Source organism: Eptatretus burgeri, chromosome 2 (assembly GCF_056783735.1).
Source record: "Eptatretus burgeri isolate ZD-2024b chromosome 2, Ebu_testis_v1, whole genome shotgun sequence".
In the NCBI taxonomy this organism is placed as follows: Eukaryota; Metazoa; Chordata; class Myxini; order Myxiniformes; family Myxinidae; genus Eptatretus; species Eptatretus burgeri.
Window position 1 is genome coordinate 37,545,287 of NC_140962.1, and position 24,277 is coordinate 37,569,563.

The 24,277-nt window shown below is 42.7% G+C and overlaps 1 protein-coding gene across 9 annotated transcripts in view; it reads left to right on the top strand.

Moving 5' to 3' along the window:
- LOC147031827 (uncharacterized) overlaps positions 1-24,277 on the top strand; it is a 109,873-nt gene that overhangs the window by 1,096 nt on the left and 84,500 nt on the right. For 6 of the 9 annotated variants that reach the window (XM_085868035.1, XM_085868076.1, XM_085868024.1 and 3 more), the window contains exons 2-3: positions 16,493-16,682; positions 20,160-20,502. In XM_085868035.1, coding sequence (XP_085724161.1) covers positions 16,509-16,682; positions 20,160-20,502 — 517 coding nt within the window. In that variant the 5' untranslated portion in view covers positions 16,493-16,508. Of the gene's footprint in view, positions 1-12,061; positions 12,256-16,492; positions 16,683-20,159; positions 20,503-24,277 lie in introns of all 9 variants that reach the window. The other 3 variants (XM_085868056.1, XM_085868046.1, XM_085868013.1) reach the window with 3 other exon arrangements.

The window sequence follows — 24,277 nt, forward strand, 5'->3', positions numbered from 1 at the left end:
TCTGTCTCTCTGTCTCTCTGTGTCTCTGTGTCTCTGTGTCTCTGTGTCTCTGTGTCTCTGTGTCTCTGTGTTTCTGTTTCTCTCTGTTTCTGTTTCTCTCTGTCTCTGTTTCTGTCTCTCTGTCTCTGTCTCTGTTTCTGTCTCTCTCTCTCTCTGTCTCTGTTTCTGTCTCTCTCTCTCTCTGTCTCTGTTTCTGTCTCTCTCTCTCTCTGTTTCTGTCTCTGTCTCTGTCTCTGTCTCTGTCTCTGTCTCTGTCTCTGTCTCTGTCTCTGTCTCTCTTTCTGTCTCTGTCTCTGTCTCTCTCTCTGTCTCTGTTTCTGTCTCTCTTTCTGTCTCTGTCTCTGTCTGTCTCTGTCTCTGTTTCTGTCTCTCTTTCTGTCTCTGTCTCTGTCTCTCTCTCTCTCTGTTTCTGTCTCTCTTTCTGTCTCTGTCTCTGTCTCTCTCTCTCTCTGTCTCTGTCTCTGTCTCTGTCTCTGTTTCTGTCTCTCTCTCTCTGTCTCTGTTTCTGTCTCTCTCTCTCTGTCTCTGTTTCTGTCTCTCTCTCTCTGTCTCTGTCTCTCTGTCTCTCTGTCTCTCTGTCTCTCTGTCTCTCTGTCTCTCTGTCTCTCTGTCTCTCTGTCTCTCTGTCTCTCTGTCTCTCTGTCTCTCTGTCTCTCTGTCTCTCTGTCTCTCTGTCTCTCTGTCTCTCTCATCTTCATCTTGGAAGCAACCCCCCACCCTCCGTTTCTCACACACATTTGAGGATCACATCGTTATTCTGAAAGCTTATGTCATCCACAAATGGACTTGCAAGTTTCTCTCTGATGTACCAGACTTGGTTACAAAGTGTCGGTGCTGCCGAAACAGCTTCCTGAGCAAGGGCTCCACTGGGTGATTTGCCATTTCCTTCCCATCAATAGTTTGGGCAGGAATTTGTACTTTTGTTCAGGGTGCCGGCGATAGCTCGTACACTTTTTTGAGGATGACCCCGTGGGATTTTCAACGTCCACCACCGAATTGTGGCAGCTGGGACACCCAGTTTAATGCCCATGTGAGGGACGGCACACACACACACACACACACACACACACACACACACACACACACACACACACACACACACACACACACACACACACACACACACACACACACACACACACACACACACACACACACACACATTGATGAACCGTCCTGCCTGTGAAACACTGGGATGATAGTTCGTAGCCGAGTCGGGATTCAAACCCAGGCTCGACTGCTTAGAGGTGAGGCTGCGCACCTCAAGGCCATCCTGTTAGCCCACTTACAAGTTCATGAGTCTTTGGGGTTAGTTTCTTGCTGAAAGTCCACCAATTAACTTAAGAGAGCAATTGCCACTACCCTCGGCAGGTTTCTTGAAATTCATCACCTGCAATGATGTATTCCAAGCATCCAATGTGATCTCAAAAGAAGGACTCAGATGCCACCGATTGATGCCATTCTTACTGAAAGATTAAAAATTAACCCACAATGGCATGTTTGTTTTTTTTTAATTTTTAATTCTTTATTTTTTGCATACATAGATGATGCTTGTGGAGTAGGAGCGAGCACGCTGAACAGATATCAGGACGTAACGGCCAAAAACAGGACTCGCAACCCGCATGCATGGACAAGGAAAATTAGGAGGGATTAGATTGGGTTTACGAGGATAGAAAAGATCATGGTTTTGGATTGTGGACGATCTGAGATTGCAGTTAGCTATCTTGGGTTCTTAAGCATCGACAGCATAGCTGCAGATGGGCTAACCATGTTTATGTAACTATCATTCGCATGCTGTGATCCCTCTTGCTGGCACTGCCTTGGGATGGCATTTTGGAGGGAAGGAGAGGGAGTGGAGGATGGTTAAGTGCCAGTCTGGGATAGAATCCAGACGAGGAAGCTTGATGGTGAACATTCTATCAACCGAGCTATCCTGTGACAGTCGTGATATGCCCAGGATTGGTTGCAACCTTGAAACGGTTCGCATTATGTTTTGAATGCCTCGAGCTCTATCAAGAGTACGGGCGTCCATTTTTATTATTGGCCATATGTTGTAAAGACTTGTTTTCACAAACTTCATATTAATCATTATCCTCGCCAAAGGAGAGAGTGTTTCATTTGGGTCCGTTTGTCTGTCTGTCTGTCTGTCGGTTTGTCCTCGCAGAACTTCCGTGTGTTTCTCTGCAACTGCTTGTCGGATGACATGAAATTTTGACCATCAGTGCGATTACTCATGTATGTTTTAATTATGACGTCATAGGTCATGTGGTGTGGCAGCCATATTGGAAGAAAAGGAAAGAATTTATACCTCTGTATCTCTGAAACCGCACCAAGGGAAAAAAATTGAAACTTGGCACATGGCAAGTACTCCTCATGGGGAATGAGTGCTTTTTTTAATGACGTCATAATTGCATATGTAAAACGCCACATACGATCAGTCTGAAAATTTTTGAGGGTCATCTCGGGATAAAATAGGGCACAGAAAAAAAAATTTGTGACATCATCGGTGACATGATTCGGCAGCCATATTGTTTGAAAAAAAAAACAATGACCTTCAAAAATCTTCTCTGAAGTGGCTGAATTGTTCGAGGCAAACCTTTACACGTATGACCGCCTGTCCATGAGGAAGAAAATGTTCACACATATGATATCATTGGTCACATGGTTTGGCAGCCATATTGCATTTACCCGAAAACCTATAAAAAATATCTTCTCCAGAACGGTTGGACAAATCGAGGGGAAACTTCACTCAAATGTTCCCCAAGCCATGGGTGCACAAGTGTGTTGAGGAATAATTGATAGGTCACATGGTTTGAAGAAAAATATTAAATAATGTTTTCTCTAGAACCGCTTAATCAATCAATGTGAAACTTCACATTTATGATCTAGTAGCGATGGGGGATACATGTTTTAAATTTCAACTTGATCAGACACATGGTTTTGCAGCCATATTGGATTTACCCTCAAACAATACATGACTCGAAAGAAGTCCTGGCGAGGGTCTGTAATCACCGATTGCTCTTTTTCTTGTTAGCGGTGTCTTGCGCTAGCAAACACTGCTCATAGAGAGCTCGGTCTTCTTGTTCTTGTTCTTGTTCTTCTACTTCTTCTTCTTCTTCTTCTTCTTCTTCTTCTTCTTCTTCTTCTTCTTCTTCCTTAACCTCGAGGACTCGGCTCTTGTATATACAAGATCCAGATCTCCTTAAATACTAAGCACATGTACACATCCTCACATAGACGGTGCCTTTTGAGAACGTCTATCATGAACTCTTAAATATATTCGGACATTTGCTTTAAAGTTTCGAAAAGTTCACGTTAATATTTAAAGATTATTCCATTTATCGTATTGTAATGTCGTAAATACGTAAATACATTATGACGGGTCTCGCTATTGGTTTAATGAAGGTACGTGACGAAATATCGGAAGTTGTTTTTTTTTTAGCCGACAAAACCTTTAGGACGCTGCTCTTGGACACATTTGTCCTTGTTTTATCTGTTCTTGTTTCCACATGAGTGCCTTGGCTCATTGAGGAGCTAAATAACAAGAGGGAAGCAGATTTGCAGGTTATCAAAGGGTATTTTGAGGATGGGGAGAACATACACAGGAAGAAATGTAATGCGTTCAAGAGAGGTGCTGACACGCACCGTTGTTTTTTTTTCATTCGTGCAATACTGCTCCAGAGGGTACTAACCTATCGTGTCGCAGAGCTGTGGTGTGAGTAAATAGTCCTGTACTGATTTTCATTTTATAGCTTTCTTTGTGAGCTCAAAGTTGAACTCATCCAATACTTTCACAAGATGAGGCTCTGTGCCAAATTTGGTCATTCTAGCTGTCCAGTTATTCGGCCGACAAACGCACAGATCTATGGGATCATCACAACGCCAGCAGATGAAGCCAATGACACAAAAATGAGTAACAATGGCCTGGAGATGAACAATGGAGGAAAAAAAAAATGAGAGAAAGTGAAACACTCAGCATATGTAGACGAGATGAGCCTGGTAAATAAACTTTTCCACCGAAGCTGTGAAATGTATTCGAGAGAGAGAATGTGTACCAGATACTGTAATGTGGGGGAGGGGGGGGGGATAAATGAAGGGAAGGGTTTGGGATCTTGGACTTTTGAGTAAACACTTTATGAACTCTATTTCCTCGGCAGTCTCTTGCATGATTCCATCCTTTAGGAGGGAAAAAAATGGAAATTAGAATGTGTACCACACACAGACTTGACCAGCTACCGACAGGCTTTGGACATCGATGAGAGGCTGGAGAATTTGGATCGCATTTGAGCCTGATGTTGGCCCCTGGCTCTTCGTAGAATATACATGTTGGTTCTTAACTGTGCGGAGTGTTTGCCTTCTCGGAGTAGAATGCAAGTTGGTTTCTTGCATTTTCCTCACCACATACATCTTTATACCAAGGTCAGTGATGGACAGAGCGTTTTATGTCAAATGTGATGAATTGGTGAAGAAGAAAAATTGATCAGTTGTAGAAGAAATTCCAGGAGCATCAATGTTCGGAGCTGATGTGATGATGATGGGGTCTTGACTGGAGACTGGATTTTTAGGTGAGACCGATTGGCTTGATTTGCATTGGGGCTTCTTCAATAACTGTATCAACAAGAAGGGCACTCAGTGGAGCGGTTGTCTCTGCCCGGATCCGGATCTTCACCAAAATCGAATCAATTTGTCCTTGTCACACACACACAACCTGTCCACCAAGTTTCAACCGAATCTGTCTACAACTTTTTGAGATATCCTGCACACAAACAAACAGACTGGTGAAAACATAACCTCTGCCCCCCCCCCGCCCCCGCAGTGGCGGACGTATTAAGGGTCACACACTTTTACCAACACATGGCTGGAAGAGTTTGGAGATTTGGAGAAGCAGGAAAAATTTGACCTGACAATGAATGTCCAGTAATGAGTGGTTGCCATGTAGAGATGCATGCTCGTCAAGTTGTCACACAAAACAATTTTGCTGCGAGGGCATGTAGTGACGTGTGTGAACAAATATCAAGCCAGCTGGGAAGGGTGAACAGGGGTAAGGAGAGTCTTATCAATGTTTCCACAGAGAGCCTCATATCGAGTCATTGGGAGTCGATGACAAAGAAACCATGCATTGTTTTTGAGAGGCACCCGAAGCCAATTATGTACTTGATGGGATTGTGGGCAAACGGTGAGGGGCAGTGGCTGTGGGGGATGGAACGACAAACATACCCAGCAACACCACCACCATTGCAGGAATTGGGCCTATTTGGGTGGAGGAGACAATGACCAGGGAATACTCAGGATGCAGATACCCAGATCTGTATTTTTACACAGACAAGTCCACGACATCCTGCGATTGAAATGTTTCTGCAAGACATGCAACATCTGGGCTTGCTGCAGCAGCTTGTCTGGGCAGATCTGTGAAGTTAGAGGGTAGACCTCTGATATTGGAGGACCAGAGGGGCAGAGAGGGGGGAAGCACTTGGCTGAAGGGAGCAGGAATGAGGTGAGAAAGGACCAAGTGTTTTTTTTACTTACGAAATCTAAACATTTCGTAAGTATATTGATGCCTTCCGTTTCTGTTTGTTTGTTACTTACGAAATCTAAAGATTTCGTAAGTATATTGATGCCTTCCGTTTCTGTTTGTTTGTTTGTAGGCACGATAACTCGAGAACGGAAGAAGCTACCAATGTCAAATTACACCACGTGATTCAGGAGGGTCATCGCGAGTGCTGATTGGATTTTGGTTAAAATCGGTCAAAGGTCAAGGTCACAGTGAGGTCAAATATTCGTTTTTTGATGGTTTGGTACAGAAAACTCGAACGGAAGAAGCTTCCAATGTCAAATTACACCACGTGATTCAGGAGGGTCATGGCGAGTGCTGATTAGATTTTGGTTAAAATCGGTCAAAGGTCAAGGTCACAGTGAGGTCAAATATTCGATTTTTGATGATTTGGTACAGAAAACTCGAGAACGGAAGAAGCTACCAATGTCAAATTACACCACGTGATTCAGGAGGGTGATGGCTAGTGCTGATTAGATTTTGGTCAAAATCGGCAAAGGTCACAGTGAGGTCAAACATTCGATTTTTGATGGTTTGGTAAAGAATCATCGTATAAACTTCTGGTTTGCTTCGCTACCTTCTCTACAGACAGCTTTTATTAGACAAGGTCAGAGGTCAAGTTGACGATTTCGTAAGTACCAGTCTATGACTGCTTGTTTGTTAGTTTGTTTGTTTGTTTGTTTGTAGGCATGATAACTCGAGAACGGAAGAAGCTACCAATGTCAAATTACACCACGTGATTCAGGAGGGTCATGGCTTGTGCTGATTAGATTTTGGTCAAAATCGGTCAAAGGTCAAGGTCACGGTGAGGTCAAATATTCGATTTTTGATGGTTTGGTACAGATAACTCGAACGGAAGAAGCTACCAATGTCAAATTGCACCACGTGATTCAGGAGGGTGATGGCTAGTGCTGATTAGATTTTGGTCAAAATCGGTCAAAGGTCAAGGTCACAGTGAGGCCAAACATCCAAAAATGATAACTCGAGAACGGAAGAAGCTTCCAATGTCAAATTACACCACGTGATTCAGGAGGGTGATGGCTAGCGCTGATTACATTTTGGTCAAAATCGGTCAAAGGTCAAGGTCACAGTGAGGTCAAATATTCGATTTTTGATGGTTTGGTACAGAAAACTCGAGAATGGAAGGAGCTACCAATGTCAAATTACACCACGTGATTCAGGAGGGTGATGGCTTGTGCCGATTAGATTTTGGTCAAAATCGGTCAAAGGTCAAGGTCACAGTGAGGTCAAACATCCAAAACATTAGATTTTTGATGGTTTGGTACAGAATCATCGTAGAAACTTCTGGTTTGTGTCGCTACCTTCTCCAGAGACAGCTTTTATTAGACAAGGTCAGAGGTCAAGTTGACGATTTCGTAAGTACCAGTCTATGACTGCTTGTTTGTTTTTTATTTTTTTGAGCATGAGCTGGTCTCGTTGCATTTCCACATACCAAAATTCAGGCAATGCAAAGTTGAGGATATTGTCCAAGAGATTCAGGGTGGGTTGAGTGTATTGAGTTGGAAAGGACGATGTGTTCATCGGAAGGTGTAGCATGGCTCTGCTATTGAGCCAGGAGCGGAGAGAATGCAAGAAAAAGTGTTGTAGGAGGTAAAACAAAAAGTAGACCTAACAAAAGAAGGCAGGATAGAGGTTTTTGAGTAGGCATTACTGAGTATATGAATAAAAGGAAAAATATGAGCAAATGAGGAAGCCGTTGATGCAGAAATAGCACTGTCCAGGACTCTTGTTAATGTGAAAATCCCATGAGACCATTGCACTTGCTCGTTTTGGTGAGTGGTTGTTCGTAATGCCCTCTCAAGACCTTGTCTGACACCGACAATTTCATCAGTCTTCTAAAGTTTGTCTTTTATTTTTTTTTCTACATTATTTTCATTTTATGTTAACCCTGTCTCATAATACCTTAAACAAACTAGAAGGGCACTCGGTGGAGCGCATGCCTCCACCACGCAATGCCTGATCCACAAGAACATAGCGTGCTGTATATCATTTTTGGTCCGATCTCTCAATGTTGAAGAATCACTTTAAAAATTCTTCAAGTCGGATCCGGATCTTCACCAAAATCGAATCGGTTCGTCCCTGTCACACACCCAACCTGTCTGCCAAATTTAATCCGAATCCGTACATAGCTTTTTGAAATATCCTGCACACAGACGGACAGACTGACGGACGGGTGAAAACAACCTCCTTCACCTTCAGTGGCGGAGGTAAAAATGCCTCGACCAGCATTGCTATTACTTCAATATTATTTGCTCAGCAATTGCACAAATTTCAGCATTGCAATTTATTTAATTTGATGTACCGTACTCTTTGCTTCGGCAGTACCAACACTGTAATTTATTGGCAAGGTCTATACTTGGTGGTTTGCCATTGCTTGTCTGCACTCTCTCAGTTTTACTGCTGAGAGTTAAGCAAGGAAGTAACGTTTTAAAAATCTTTGGTTTGACTCTGCCAGAGTTTGAACCACCAACCTTCAAGACTCAGGGTGAATGCTCCAATCATTACGCCACCGAGTCTGGTCATCTGGTCAGCATTGAACTATTTTTACACATTTTACAATGTCCGTGTAAACTTGTGAATGCGCTCGTATTATATGGGAGAGAACTCCCATGATTCTTTGGCTCTTGTAGGTAATTGTGCGGGAAAGTTTTTCTTTTCACATCTTGTGGTGGTGATGGGAAGAATTATTAGAAAATGTCTTTTAAAACTGTGCGAGGATCAGGCGGAAATCCAACACTTTATCAGTTGACGTGTTACATTTGGATAATCTTGTGTTATATACATATACTGTATTGCAAACCGTGATGTCTGCCCATGTGTTTGTCTGTTTCCAGTTTACGGTGGCTGCTTCCTGCGCTGCGTTTGAAAAGCTGCTGATTGGTTATTTTGCATTTTCATTTCACTTTTGTTGATGCTTATCTTGATTGACAGTCAGTCACTTTATTGTCCCTTCCAGTAACCTTTCAAATCGACAACAACTACTTCTCCTCCTCCTCCTCCTCCTCCTCCTCCTGGGTGAGGTCCGATGGCACCGAGCTTCTGCCCTGCCTTGACCATAATACTCCTCCAATGCCCTCTGACCTCAGCCAACTCTCTCCACTCTCCAACCACCCCTACCTTACTGATATCCCACCTCAACCGCAATCTCCCTCTTTTCCTCCTACCTTGCTCCTTCAACCTATCCGCTCTCTTTGCAATTCTCTCTTCTCCCATCCGCACCAAGTGTCCAGCCCATTTTAGCCAGCATTTCACCAATCTTCCCATCAAACTCATCGACACACCAATCTCCTCCCTCAGTTCATCCATCCTCCTCCTGTCAACCCTCTTCACCCCTGCAATCCTCCTGACCCAGTTCTCGCAAACCTGCAGCCTTTGTTGTTGCCTCTCTCTCAGTGCTGATGATGTTGCACCATCACCTCTCTCTGCCACCTGATGTTGCACCAACATCTTCCAGTGGGTAGTATAAGTAGGCTGGAGCTTTGGCTCTGAGTGAAACCAAGAGTACAACACAATTGACCTTGTTTTTTTTTCTTCTCGCTCTCTCTCTCTCTCATGTCACACACTCTTCACAGAGCTTCGGTGCTGCTGAAGCAGCTTCCTGAGCAAGGGTTATACTGGTTGGTTTTCCATGGCCTTCCCAGCAGTAGGTAGGGTAGAATTTGGAATTCGTTCTCGGTGCCAGTGATAGCTCGCAAAGGACAAAATGGGCACCTTTAATGTCCACCAACCGATGTCAGCAGATGGGGTGTCCGTTTCACATCCATCTGAGAGATGGCACACGCATTGATGAATCACTCTGCTTGTGAAACACTGGAATGACAGTTTGTAGCTGGGTTGCATTCAAGCCAGGCGAGACAGGTTAGATGTCAGTGTGGGTACCTCTAGGCCATCCTGCCAGCCCAACCTTTTTAAAGTCCATGAAAAAGAATTGATCAATTTACATAAGCTTTTCCTGCCCCTGGGGATGGGTGCTTTTGCTCGGTATGTGATACGTATCGTTACGGATTCGCCTCGCGGTGAATTGCAAGGGGTGTTCTTAAAATGGTCCATTGTCAAAATCCCGCTTTACCTTCCTGACAAATTAAACAACCCAAGTGGGGGATTGCACTTCCCAACACGCAACTGATTCCAGGGCATGGCCAAGCTTTACCGTAGGTGTATGCGTTGGCTACTGACTATTCATAACGGATCGGCCACGAGAACTCCCCGTTTCAGCACACCGTCTAAACTCCAAACAATGGAAACTGACAACAGGTTGGTTTGGAAGGGATTATTATTCAACGAAGGCATGCATTTACAGGTCAAACAGTCACAATTAGAAAAACCTTATCTGTGCGCATCAGCCTATTAATCAGTCAACTTAACACAAGTAATGCAGATGGCATTCTCATGCCAGGAAAAAGAAGACGAGCAAGAGGGATAGACAGATAGTGAGAGTGATGGGGGTATACTGTCGACCCCACTCTCACCCGTACGTGAACCGGCTGACCCACATGTTATCAAATGGGGTGGGCGATTTATGGGTGCGTGGAAAAGTGTAAAAGTGTGAGGTGCGAAGAAGTGTCAATTGATCCTTTAAAAAGGGCTGTTGGCGCTTCTGTTGCTTGCTCTGCATTGTGAGAGAACGAGGGAGATGTAGCTTTGAGAGAGTCTGAAAGCAGCTGCAAGTGTGGCAACCGTTTCCAGGAGCTCTTTCCATGTTTTCTTTCCCTCTTTTTGCTTCCGACTACCCCTCTCTTCCTCTAGGCTCCAGTTTTCCCTCCAGGCTTTTCCGATGTCCTCGCTGCTCCCGTATGTGGCCACACTGTTCCGATCTCTGTATCAACCTTTCATAAGTATGTGGTCCGTCTCCCACCATGTCCACTTGCCTCATGATCCAGCAGCTTTCCAATGGCTGTCTCTGTAATCCAGCGGTGCTCGTGAGATAGCTCGGAGCTTGCTGTCCTTGTACTGCCGCTTGCAAACTATTTTGTGGTGTAGAGTCATGTAAAGCATTTTTGTAAAATGTGTTTGATGTGTTCCAGAGATGGAGAGAGATGAAAGATGAAGAACGAATACTTGGGCTGATTGATACTGCTTTGAGCATAACATAATTTTAACTCCAAATACTACACGTTGTATTCTCAGGTTTAGCGAAACAAAATACTATGGTTTTCTGTGCTTTGGTATGCGTCACCCTGGGGATTTCCAAAAATCTGTGACGGTATATTTTAGCTCCTCAATCAGCCTTACTTGCTGAAAAAGATTAAATTGTTGCTTGAACTTTGAAGACCTGCAGTGGCAAATAAGTAAATGCCCTGATTAAAAACCACTTCAAGGAAAATTTTTTTTTTTTTTAAATCAAAGCTTTTGGAAGAGAGAGGTGGCCGGGTGAAAAGCCTACTCGCTGACAACCGAGTCACCGTTGCACACGTCAAGCTAGGGAATTGATGGACAGAGGGGAGGAATAGCATTAACCTGCAAGTAAGAGTTTGGTGAGGTCGGATTTAATGTGGGTTGAAAATATCTTGGCTGTGATGGGTGATGGCACGAGATGGTGACGATGCACCGCTGACTTGAAGTTGATCCCCGGAGGGAAGAGTGCAATTTCATTACCTCTCGAAGGCAGTTCGACAAATGGGAGAAAAGTGTGAAGGTGGGCAGAAAACCTGGATTTTGGGAGTTTGAACAGGAAGAACTCGTGTGCCCTGATGAGCTGGGAAGGGTCGGAAGGCCAAGCAGGTAGAGGAAGCTACACCGGAGGAGAGCCCGTTGAAAAACGAACAATACAGTCCACTGATCTTGATGTGATGACTGAGCAACAGTCCTTGTGCTTTGACCTCATCGTCGGAGATGCCAATAATGTTTAGAGCTTGCATTGCACAGAATTCAGGAGAGCTATAATGTGATGCTGAGCTGCCAGTGCATATGGCAGAAGCGGTAACTGTTGAGTTGTGGACTAAATCCTTGTAGGCTGAGTAGTTCTGATTTTCCATGGAATGGCTTGGAACAATGGAGGATGCCTTGTCTGGAGCTAGTTTTGGTAGAAAGCTTTGTAGTGTGGCCAGCACAGGAGAGGTCATGGTTAATAGTGAGGCTGAGCTTCATACATTAGATGATCATGAAAAATATGTATGGTTCTTTTGACAGTGCTTCTGGAGCAAAAGGATGAGACTGCCATTTGTCCTGATTGAAAGACATTCAAATTGTTCGACCAGCAACTAATCAAGTCCAGATTTGCAAATAGTGATGCAGCTACTTTCTACCTGTCAATGGGATTGGGGATTACATTTCACAACGGCAAGTCAGTATGTTTAGAGTTGAGTGACTAACTGACTCGATGTATGCTCAGTGATGATGCTGTTTGATAAGATGAAGACTTGTCATCGGCAGCAATGATGAATACCATTAACTTTGCTTGTAATTTGAAGTAAGCTTGCTGGCCTTTAATTGAGTGGATTTATTTTTGCACCCTTCTTGAAAACAAGAGTGATGTTTGCTAACTTCCAGGTAGATGGGAAGCAGCCAAAGGAGGAAAGGCTGAAGAGTGCAAACATAGGAGAAGCAAGAGCAACAGAGCAGTATTCAGAACACAGGCACTGATGCTATTTGGGTCCATCGCGAATGCAGGGTGGAGGCTAACAACTTTCTCCATCTTCTCTGGTGAGGATACCACGTCCAGGCAACATTGGGTCTCTGAAGAGGTATGATGAGGGGGGGGGAGGTGGGTGGGCAGGCAGCAAGGTTGGTTCGGTGCATGAAATTATGGAGGCAATTGTCAAATTCATACATTTCTTCCTTAAATTGTGTATAGTTTGCATTTATGTTGTTGGAGTTGTGCGAGTGGATGGAGGACGAGCATACACCAAAGACCAACTCCACCCTGACTTTGAGGAACGAGATTGGTTGGAAAGTCCTAGAACTGGCAGGGTAGACAGGATGAACCAGTGCATGAAGGCTATCGAGATTTGTTGGAGGTATTTCCCGAGGTGAAGTTGATAATAGCGATATATGAACTTTGCAGAAGAAGAACAGGAGAGGTTGGATTGAACGTTTGTCATTATTAGGTCCATAAGGGACGACGTACTGTAAGCAGAGATGTAGTTTGGGAAGTTCAAAAATGCGGTTGGACCCAAAGAGTTTCAGAAAGTATCCCCCTTCCAAAAACTATGATCTTTTCTACACTCATTAACCCCACCCAAATCCTTCATAATTTTCCAGTCTTTCTACTTTGGAGTTTCATTGTCCATGCATGTGTGTGTTGCGTCGTGTTTTTGTCTGTAACATCTTTATCTCTTCAGTGTGCTAGCTCTTCCATGAGCCTTGACTGTGTATACAAAAAAAGTTTCAGTTGCAATGCATGCCATGGCATATTGTGGAGCCTGCACCCAGCCAGCTGATGTGGTGGCAGTTGAAATTTCCACCAAGATAAGAAACAGAGTTGTATATACAGTCACCACCTCCAGGACAGGGAAGAGGGCCCTGTCAAAACAAAAGGAAGAAGATTCAGTGAGAGGAAGAGGAGAAATCTGAGATGTTTTTTCAGCAACTGAGTTGATTTGTTTTATATATATATATATATATATATATATATATATATATATATATATATATATATATATATATATATATATATATATATATATATATATATATATATATATATATATATATATATGTGTGTGTGGAAAAGTTACAGGCCCAGACCGGGACTCGAACCCAGGTCCTCTGGCAAACCGTACCAGCGCTCTGCTATCTGAGCTGAGTGACGCAATTCTTCCACATATACAAGTGCCACTCTCTTTCCCCCCACTGGTTCCAGGGCACTCGCTGCCAACCATCGGAGCAGCGACGGCCTGCTCACGAGAGGGTCTTCCCCCTGTGGTGGGACGCACCCATGTCCGCAATGAAACACCACAGGGGGGCGTAGTTATAAAAAAAAATCGAAATGTAGGAAGACCCTCTCATGAGCAGGCCCTCGGTTGTTCTTTGCGGATTATGCGGTTTTACCGTGTGAGACATAATTTGCGGTGATGCTCACCAAAACAGTCAGGAGGTGTGCTTGATGTATAAATGACGAATGTGGTCGTCATTGGTTAGATATTTATCGGTATACCGTCCTGATGAGGGCAAATAAGCCCAAAATCTGGATATACAGCTCCGTTTGATGTTTAACGGATGTTGACAGAGTAATCTTTGTCTGTTTAAGAGTCGCCGGGCTGAGGCGTCTGGGTTGGAGGTGATGCTTTGGTGTAGGACTATGTCCATTGGAGATCGGGGGAGTGCTTGTCACACTCCACATATTCTTATCTACATGTATGTGGAAAAGTAAATCTGAGGGTGCAAGCTTTTGTCCATAATTGTTGTAAAACGAGAGTTCATCTGACGTCGTCGTCATTTTCTGCACTGAAGTTGTGCACCTGATATTTGTCGAGTGTCCTGGATCATGTTTGATTTATCACTGTGACCTGATTTAAAAAAACAAAAACAAACATCTTTTTGAGCACAGCTTGAATAATTTTTCTCTGATTTTGATGATGTTGAGTTTTATGGATAGATTGTCGATGGGGACACATTTTTCTTAATTTTCACTCTTATCACTGACTAGTGTAGTCGATAGTAGAAAATCGGTGCAAATTATGATACAAGCATCAACTTTGGCATTTCTGTTCTGCAGGGCTTTCTGATCAAATCTGCCCGATTGGCCATTTGGAAATCCAAATTTTGAAAAATTTGAAGAAAAAAAAAAAAACTTCAAAAAAATTTGAAGTCACAGCTGGCTGAAATTCTTGAAGCGCAAGTGAACAAACATCCCAGACAGAGAACCAAGGGGAGATGCAGTCATCATTGATGGCTCAGCACTTATCAATGCCCGACCTCCACGCACTTCAAAGATATTTGATGACTTTGCTAAAGAAGACATCATCCCAAAGGTGGAATCCTATGGTGCCAGGTACGAGAGGGTGGACGTAGTGTTTGATGTGTACAAGAAGTCAAGTCTGAAGTCCGAGGCAAGGTCGAAAAGGGGGCAAGGAATCAGAAGAAGAGTGACAGGAACCAGTAAGACCCCAAGTAACTGGAGAAGCTTTCTTCGAGATGACAGCAACAAGACTGAGCTGTTTCACTTCCTTGCGGAAAAGATGTGTGAATCACAGACGACAAGCACAGTCATTGTCACAAAAGGAGAAGATGCCATTAGCAACACAAGGAAGTCACTGGATGCTGTGTCTCCATGTTGTCATGAAGAAGCTGACACTGGAATATTTGTACACGCCAGGGATGCAACGACGGATGGTAGCAAGTCCATTATCATTAGGGCTAATGACACGGACGTACTAGTCGTAGCAATATCTGCACTGCCATCCTTACAGGAACTAGGTGTTGAGAACATGTGGATTGCCTTTGGCCAAGGAGCCAAGGCGCGATGGATTCCAGTCCATGAGGTAGTTTCTGCAATAGGGCCTGAGAAAGCTCGAGGGATCCCATACTTCCATGCGTTCACTGGATGTGACGTCGTGTCTGCCTTCCGCGGTAAAGGGAAGAAAACTGCATGGCAGACTTGGAACGTCTTTGATGATGTTTCTGAAAATTGATTCGTGATCTTGCCTTTTTTTTTTTTTTTTTTTTTTTTTTTTTTTTTCAAAATTTGGATTTTCAAATGACCAATCAGGCAGATTTGATTAGAATCCCCTGGAGAACAAATGTGCCAAATTTGATGCTTGTATCATCATTTGCACGATTCCTCTCAAAAATTGCTGTTATCTGCCTCACAATGAATGTTTAAGGTCACGTATCATGGCAGTCTGAACAACATATACCATCATTCGATCGTGCACTAAGGGTAAGTTGCAGGCGATAGCTTCGGTTAGGCCAAAGTCACATTTGCTCTACGGCGAGGATACGGCGGCCGTACGCCCTCTGAATTGACAGAAACGTGCGGCGGCCGCAGAGTTTCTGCGGTGGCCTCAGGGTGGCCCAACGCCGTTTGGCTATATTTTACAGGTCGTAAGGTCGCCGTGGAATTATAACGCAGAGTTATAACTTTTTTCATTTCTACGTTCGCCGTAACAATTCGATAAGCCGAAACAAAAAACTGGTTGAAAAAAAAACAAAAAAAAACCCCTCTCGTTACCATCCGTCTGGCCGCACATTCGCCTTAGGGCCCCCCTGCGGTCGCCTTGCGGGCACCTTGCGTCTGCCTTAAATTCAATGGCCGCCGCAGGAACGCCCTAAGGTCACCGTGCGACATCAAATCAAAGACCGTATTGCACCCCCACGTTTTCGGTCTCCACAATTTATAAATACGCCGTGGAGCTACCCGAAAAATAAAAACATATGTGACTGCTACATTGTGTGACCGTGGAAATACTGCGGCCGCCGTATAATTGCTAGTGGCTGTAGATTTTGGAGACCCCACGGCCGCCGTAGCAAATGTGACTTAGGCCTTAAGCCGGGTGAGTCTTACCCATAGCGATTGTTTTGTGATCATAGATATCATCTAGGTTTTTGTGTGTTTTCTGTTCACAAAAACTTAAATGTTAAACTCTTTTTTTTCTTTCACAATTATAAACCTTTATGTTGCTTGTCACTGATGGTTGTGAAGTTAGAACAACGTGGATAATTAAGACCAAAGGAAGGTTTGTTCGGCAGATAACAAATTTGGTTTCCCGTTGAGCTGACATCCAGCAAGGTATGGTTTTTTTTGGCGGAATGTTCTGGTTGTCCAGGGACATCAGAAAACCTATTTCGTGAGCTCAGCAGTGTATAGGATTTGAATCTGGGATCTAGCATCGGTTTATATCCACATTAGTTGTCCATTTAGAGGGAGGGCTTTCTTTTTTGTGGAGGGGCAGGTGGCTTGAAAGGGTTTAATCCTCACTTTTATCTTTCATTCCACCCCCCCCCCCACCACTCCCCTCCAACCTCCCTCTGGCAAAACAGCAGAACATTTACAAGAATGACCAGTAATAGGTCCATCCGTGCAAGCAGCCGAATGGCAACAGACTGCAGACGGGATTTCCCCCGTTGGCTGAACTCGCGTGGGGTCAGCACTGAAGTAGCACGGGCACTCGACACCGAGCTGGGGATCCGTGACCACGGTGCTTTGTCTGCATGCGCAGCAGACCTGCAGGTCAGACAGTGCCTTTCTTTTGTCAATTATGGTTGCTGTGCTTAAAAGCGTCAAAAGTTATTTTTCAAAACACAATTTATCATTCCATTAATAATCTCAAGCATTTTGAGAGCAACCAAATTAAATCTTTTTCTTCCTTTGAGATATGAGGAGGCCTTTTATTTGGAACAAATTGATTTGAGTGAATTATTTTGATTTTGCTGACAAGTTGAAGTTTGCACAAAGGTGTTTAAATTGTGAAAACAATTGGGGGTGGTGGGGTGGAATGATTGAATTGACCTGAAATAAATTTGTTTTGGAGACCTTTGCAAAACATTTGTAATTGTTATTATTATTATTATTTTAATCGTTTGTTGAATGATGATGGTAACTTCAAATTTATGGTAAATGAATGAGCATCGGTACGAAAATGATGCCTCTGATTTTATTTCTCACAAAATATCATTACAATGAAAATGACAAGGAATATGCATACAGAAGTGGCAAATGTGGTTATTTTTTCACTTGGTCTCCATCAACTCCAATGCACTTTTGCCGACATAGAACCAGAAACTGTATACCGATGACATTGTAAAACTTGTCACAACATCAGAAACGGTCATAAACCTTTTTCATCGCAGCATTGTCACCCTCAAAGTATACCCATGTAATCCATTCTTTAGCAGGCCAAACAGATGCTTATCAAGGTGCAAGATTTGGACTATAAGTAGGATGGGGGAGGACGGTCCATCTCAAGGCCGTAATTGCTTCCTGTGTGCGCAGGCTGGTATGAGGCTGGACGTTGTCATGAAGGAAAAGCACGTTGTTCATATCTCAGTTTGGACGAACTCTTCATATGCGGAATTTCAGTGTCATAAATTTCTCAATGTATTGCTCCGAGTTAATCGTGGCACCCTTTGACATGGAGTCCACAAGAAGGATCCTCTCTCTGTCCCAAAACACAGATGCCATGATATTATCCATAGAAAGGCTGCGTTCTGAACTTCTTATTTGCTGGTGATGTCTTCTGGTCCCACTCCATAGACAGTCGCTTGGATTTGAGGCCACAATGGTCAACCCATGTCTTGTCGCCTGTGATTATGCGCGATAGAAATTCCTCACGTTTTTGGATTCGTATCATTCGAAGAATTCCAAACAGATGAGCTGCCAATTTTCTTTTTGATCTTCCGTCAACAATCTTGGGTCAACAAAAAAAATGCACACTTGATGCTCCTTTGTCTTTCAGAAGTGTTTTTTTTTTCAGAAAAGATTACCTTTTTCATTCTGAAGTATTGGACATTATGGAATGGAGAATAATTGGCTGCTCTTAGAGCACCCTTATTCTGGACATTTCCATCTGTCTGTCTGTCCATGAAACTTTGGTCAAGTCTAGGGGCTAAACCACTCAACCGATTCCAATGAAATTTGGTAGGTAGGACCAATATTTCTGGGAATCGTGTGCTTTCGAATATGCCCGGGCCCTAGCAACAGCATAGCAACGGCCCTTTAAAGTGGTCAAAAAATCGAAAAAGAATCAAAAAAAAATCGAAGCTTAGAGTTCTGTGCGCAATCTTTCTAGCTCCCTTCATGCCAATTTGCAGCCCTAACAAAAAATATTTGTAGGAGGAGATAGGTTTTGGCCGAGTACATGTCGAACATTTCAGAAACGGTTTATTGCGAATATCTCTAAGAGAAAGAGTCTGATTTTGATGAAACTTGGGTGAAATGTGTACAATGTGGCTAGCACGTACACAAAAATGAATGGTTGCTATACACACCTCCATTGCTTAGCAACAGCTAAAATACTTTATCGTACATCGTACACTGATTGTGGACTGTACAAAAAAATCAATACCTCCGAAACTGGACCTCCGAGGGACCTGTTTTTTTTTTTGTGCCCAAGTAGAATGTCTTACAGCATCATATAAAAAAAATAAAATATTTAGCGAATAGATAAATGAAATTACCAGGGCTGCCATTTGTTAGAGTCTCTTTGGAAACATGCCTGAAATTTCACAAGGTGGGTTTCTGGGCGCAAACTAAGAGGGCTGTGATAATCATGTTTATTGTACTAAATTGATTGATAGCATGTACATGAATATCGGCTAGTCGCGTCGGCCAGCTTTCCATCCGAGACCGAGCAGCCATGTCGCCTACCCGCTTGTAATGTTTGTGTGTGTATATATATATATATATATATATATATATATATATATATATATATATATATATATATATATATATATATATATATATATATATATATATATATATATATATATATATATATATATATATATATATATAGTAAACCCTTAAATAATGTGGGGGTTACATTCCAGGAAAATGCCACGATATTGCAAACCATGATGGTTAAAACCAATTTCTTATGTGAATCAGGCGGTTAGGTTCCTGGGCTTTGAGCAAATATAGAGGAAGCCAAAAATAAACACATCACAATTGAAACTGGAAAGGCACTCAGTAGAGCGCATACCTCCCCACCCTCAGGCTGAGCAGTTTACGTTTTGTATCCCACCGAGAGGTCGGATGTGAATCTACACCAGTGTTTCTCAAAGTGGGGCATGGCAATATTTTGGTGGGGCATGAGGATTCACAATTAATGAATCAATATATGATCGCTTTCATAGCTTTGCCTTTTGAATACATATGTAGTATATACTGTTGTGTCTCCAATCATGGTGGGGCGTACGATTTTTTTTGAAAATCAAAGTGGGGCGTAGGACAAAAAAGGTTGAGAAACACTGATCTAGACCTTAACCAACATCTATTCAGGTTGTTCTTGTCACCTAACCCACTCATCCACCTTGTTTTTTTTTTTCATAACCCATCCACAACTTTTTGAAATATGCTGTTTATAGTTTGTGTCCCCATCTCTCAATGGTGAAGAATCACTTTTAAAATTCTCGTATCTGGATCTTCACCAAAATTGAATCAACTTGTCCTGGTCTTACACCAAACCTGTCCACCAAGTTTTGGCCGAATCCATCCATTACTTCTTGAGATATCGTGTTATGTATTCTGCTTCAAAGCAGATAAAACATTCAAAATAAGATTCCACATTCCCCTCCCTTCTGTAATGTCTAAAGCAACCACCATTCCTCCCCTTTTCATCTCTTAAATCTTTTCCCTTTTGTAATCGGTCAATGTGTTTCTTTTATAAGTGTTCTTCAGCTTCTTAAACCACCGAATAAATAATATAAAAGAAAATCATTTTTATCCATCGTTTCATGCTTCGGTGCCATTATTAATGGTGTGCGAGAAACGACAAAAGGCTCGTAGGAGATAACTATAACATCTCACCACAAAAACCACGATTGGTCGAAATTGAGCCCTGCAAATAACTAAATAGGTACAGGAAGATGTTGCCTGCGATATTCAAACTTACCATATTTCCAGATTTACTGTATATGCTTTGATAAATATCATACTGTCCTTTTTCCAAATACTCCCTCACACATCTCTTTTTTCCACTTACAGGTAAGGGCAGAGCTGTTTGCAGAGGCACGACGCAGGCTGCCCTTCGGCTTCTATGCTGTCCTCCGCCGCATTGTAGTGTCTGCGGCCCCCCAAGGTCAGGGATTGTTCCTGCAACCATCGGTCAACGATGGTCACACTGATGCCGGTGGGCTCTCCAGCCTGCTTCACGTCCTTGTTGTGCTGCTTGATGGCCTGAGTCGAGAGCTGGCACGTTCTGCACGAAAACTTAGTTCTCTTGAAGGACGACGTTGGGATGAGTCTGGAGACGGCGCAGGCAGTGGTGGAAATTCTGGAGCCGGTGACAACAGAAGCCCCGACTGTCATGAAACGTTACATGAGAGTGGTGCGTTGGAAATCTAGGCTTATTTGTGAGGTTTGGGAAGGAAGAACTAGGGCCTCTGGCTCGTATTTGATGATAATTTTGATTTCTCTGTTGATTTGGGTACTTGAGGGTGTGTACAATACAATGTTGAACGCTGTCCAATTTCCAAATTTCCTTTTGGTACCTTAATTCGGCATTTCATATAATTTAACTGATTACCTGAAAGAGGAAATGCCTTATAACTCATGAAATAATGGATATACAATGATGAATTTGGTGTCTCAATGTGGGCTTTTGGTCTGGGAATTGATTGGATAAATATCATGCCGATTTGAACACTCCTTATCAACATATACCCAAGATGGCCACCACAAACCCCCTGATACAGAGATTTATTATAATTACCAACTTGGTAGAAATGAAATGATTTGTGTGTCCCAATATCGGTTTTCAGAAACGGGGAATTAAATTATGCAATACTTTTTTGCAATTTGACAATCTCTCATTCGTATAAATCCAATATGGCTGTCATACAATACACCCAGTGAATCGCTGATACGGGTAATTTCATAACTTCTGAAGTAAAGGATATAGAAATACGGTTTTGGTGTCTAATTACAGGTTTCCAGGAATGGGGAGTTGATTAAAGATAAGAATGTGTTGATTGGATTATTTTATATTGTCATAAATCCAATTATAGCGAACATAAGAACATGATAAATTTGAGTGAGACCATCAGACATTGAGTGAAAACATGTTTATCACTATATATATATATATATATATATATATATATATATATATATATATATATATATATATATATATATATATATATATATATATATATATATATATATATATATATATATATATATATATACAGTAAGTCCTCGCTTTTCGCAAGGGTTGCGTTCCTGGAAAATCTTATGATAAGCAAAACTGTGTTAAACAAAACATGTTTTCCCATAGAAACCAATGTGTTAAAGGGGGGATGTGTTTTTGGCTCGAAATTGTTTGGACATAAACACACTCCTCGAGTAGTGGCGACTTACCCCGAGGCTGGAGGAACGGAGTTGATTGCGGTGGACAAGTCACACTTGCGGAGTGGCAGAATCGTCCCCCTCTTCACTTGACACTGTGCTGTCACTTTCTTCACCAGTGGGAACGGTCTCTTGGCAGCTGGTTGAAGGAGCATCCTGGATGGTGGATGTAGTTGGTGCTGCATCTTTTGGCTTGGAAAATGCGTGGAGAGTGTGCTGGATGGCTTTCTTTTTCTTTGCTGCATAAAGTTCCTTGTAGCAACAAAGGGCATCATTAACAACACTGCTAAAATCAGTGCTCCTTTTAAGATTTGGATCTTGCTCTATAACAAATTCTATGGCATTTTCAAACGAGCTGAGGATTTGACTGAGGTTTTTCATGGTGAGATGCTTGGATGAAGGTGTCACAGCATATTCTTCTTCCTCAAGAGCCCACTGCTGTTCCAACTCCATAAGATCTTCATTGCTTAAGGGTTCTGCATGAGACTCCAGTCAGTCATCCACGTCCTCTTCGTCAACCTCTTCAAAACCAGCCTCCTGCACCAGGTCTACAATTTGACTTGTAATCAACAGAACATCAGCAAACCCCGTGAAATTGTGGACACACTCAGGCCACACTTTCTTCCACACAGCGTTCATTGTGGAGGCACTCACCTCCGCCCATGAATCCTTAATGTTTTCCAAAGCCATTTTATGTTGTATGTTCGCCAAAACTCCTTGATTGATAGCTTGTCCTTATCAGTTTTTTTGATAAGCTGCAGCATGGTATGCTTAACATAATAGGCTTTAAAAGCAGCAATAACTCCCTGATCCATAGGCTGTAAAAGTGAGGTAGTATTTGGTGGTAAAAATACTACCTGCACGTTTTCACACCAGTCTTTCATTTGCTGAGGATGGGCAGGAGCATTGTCTACAAGCAGCAAAGATTTGTTGTCAATGTTGTTCTCCTTGGAGTACTTCTCAACATGATTGGAGAAGTAATTGATCACGTAATCGTGGGTCAATGCCCCAGTCATCCAAGCCTTTGTATTTGACCGCCATATTATGGGAAGTTGTGGCTTGAGGCAACCCTTTAGCGCTCGTGGGTTTTCAGAAACGTAAACAAGAAGCGGCTTGAGTTTTACATCCCCTTCTGCATTTCCACCGAGTAATAAGGTCAGCCTGTCCTTTGCTGCTTTAAACCCTGGAGCAGTCTTTTCTTCTCATGCGATGTATGTACGGGAGGGCATTCTTTTCCAAAACAATCCGGTTTCGTCAATATTGTAGACTTGCTTCGGTGAGTAACCCCCATCCTCAATCATCTTCTTCAACTTTGCTGGAAACTCTGATGCGGCAGCATGGTCCGCACTTGCTGCCTCACCGCTACACTTCAGGTTGTGGAGGTTGGCGCGATGACAAAACCTCATGAACCAGCCTCGGCTAGCTGTGAAGGTCTCTGCGCCTTCAACCTTTCCTTCAGCTTCCTGTTTCTTCTTTAAATCGTTCCACAAACAACGCGCTTTTTCTTGTATCACAGCATGAGATAAAGGCATGCGACGTTTAGTTTGATCTTCTATCCACACACATAATAAACGCTCCATGTTGTGCATGGCACCATCTCTCATTCTCGTTAGTGTCGTTACACTTGAACTGGTCGCAATCTGTGATATTTTCTTTATCTTTGCCGAACTTTGAACGATCGAATGTACAGTCGATGCAGCGATTGCTGCGCGCGGCCGATTTCCGTTGTCCCTTCACCTCGTTCATGTCTTTTAATTATATCCAATTTCACCTTCAATGTGACAGCCTTTCGTTGTCTCTATAAACGAGGTGTGCTCGGCAAAAGACTTGCGGGTCGCTTGGGATTCATACTGGAAGGTATGCAGGCGAGCGTGAAGAGAATACGTACAGTACAGCATACAGTACATGCGCAGTAAAGTGAAAGTGTGTTTATGCGCATCCTGTGTGATTGTTGTTTTTTGCAGGCAGTTTGAAACTTTTTTTTTGCTATTTTCCTTGCAATGACATTACGATAGGCATAAAATGTTTGCGATAATTGAAAAATTGGTCATTAAAACTAAATTACGAATAATCGAAACTACAATATGCGAACTTCCGGTTAGCGAGGACTTACTGTATATATATATATATATAAACATACATACATACATACATACATGCTATCGTCCATCATATCAACTGATCATCTTCTAATGCCATAAATCATGAAACCTCATCATGTTAACCAACAATCAAATTGGATCATCATATTAAGCCATCTATGTATTCACAATCTTGATCGTCGTCGTCATCTCGATGCATTTACAAAGAGGTGTACAAACTCATCCGTTTTTCACGTTGGAGCAGTTCTTTTTTGCCTTCACAGCTGACCTTACAGGGGCCGGTTTGCTCAAACATCTTACTGGCATGAGTTTATTTTCAACTAGCTCCCAGCCATTTGATTCGATCGCTGGTAGGGTTGGGTTTGGTTCACGATAACTCTTATCTCTCGTATACATATATAATTGACTCTATGTGAGGAACGAGCATTCCATGAGTGGGTGGTAGCTTTTGCCCCTTGACATTCCTGGTGCGGAAGTGCTCCCATCTGAGTTCTGCCAGGGTAGTGCATTTTGTGTTCTGAGAGTAGACCTGGGTGACATATCACTCGATATGCCCGATGGTGTCATAATTTATGTGCTTGTCGGTTTCACCAAAGCGCTAAAAGCATCGTCGAACAAGGTGGACATCTGGAAGAGAGATCTACGCATTCA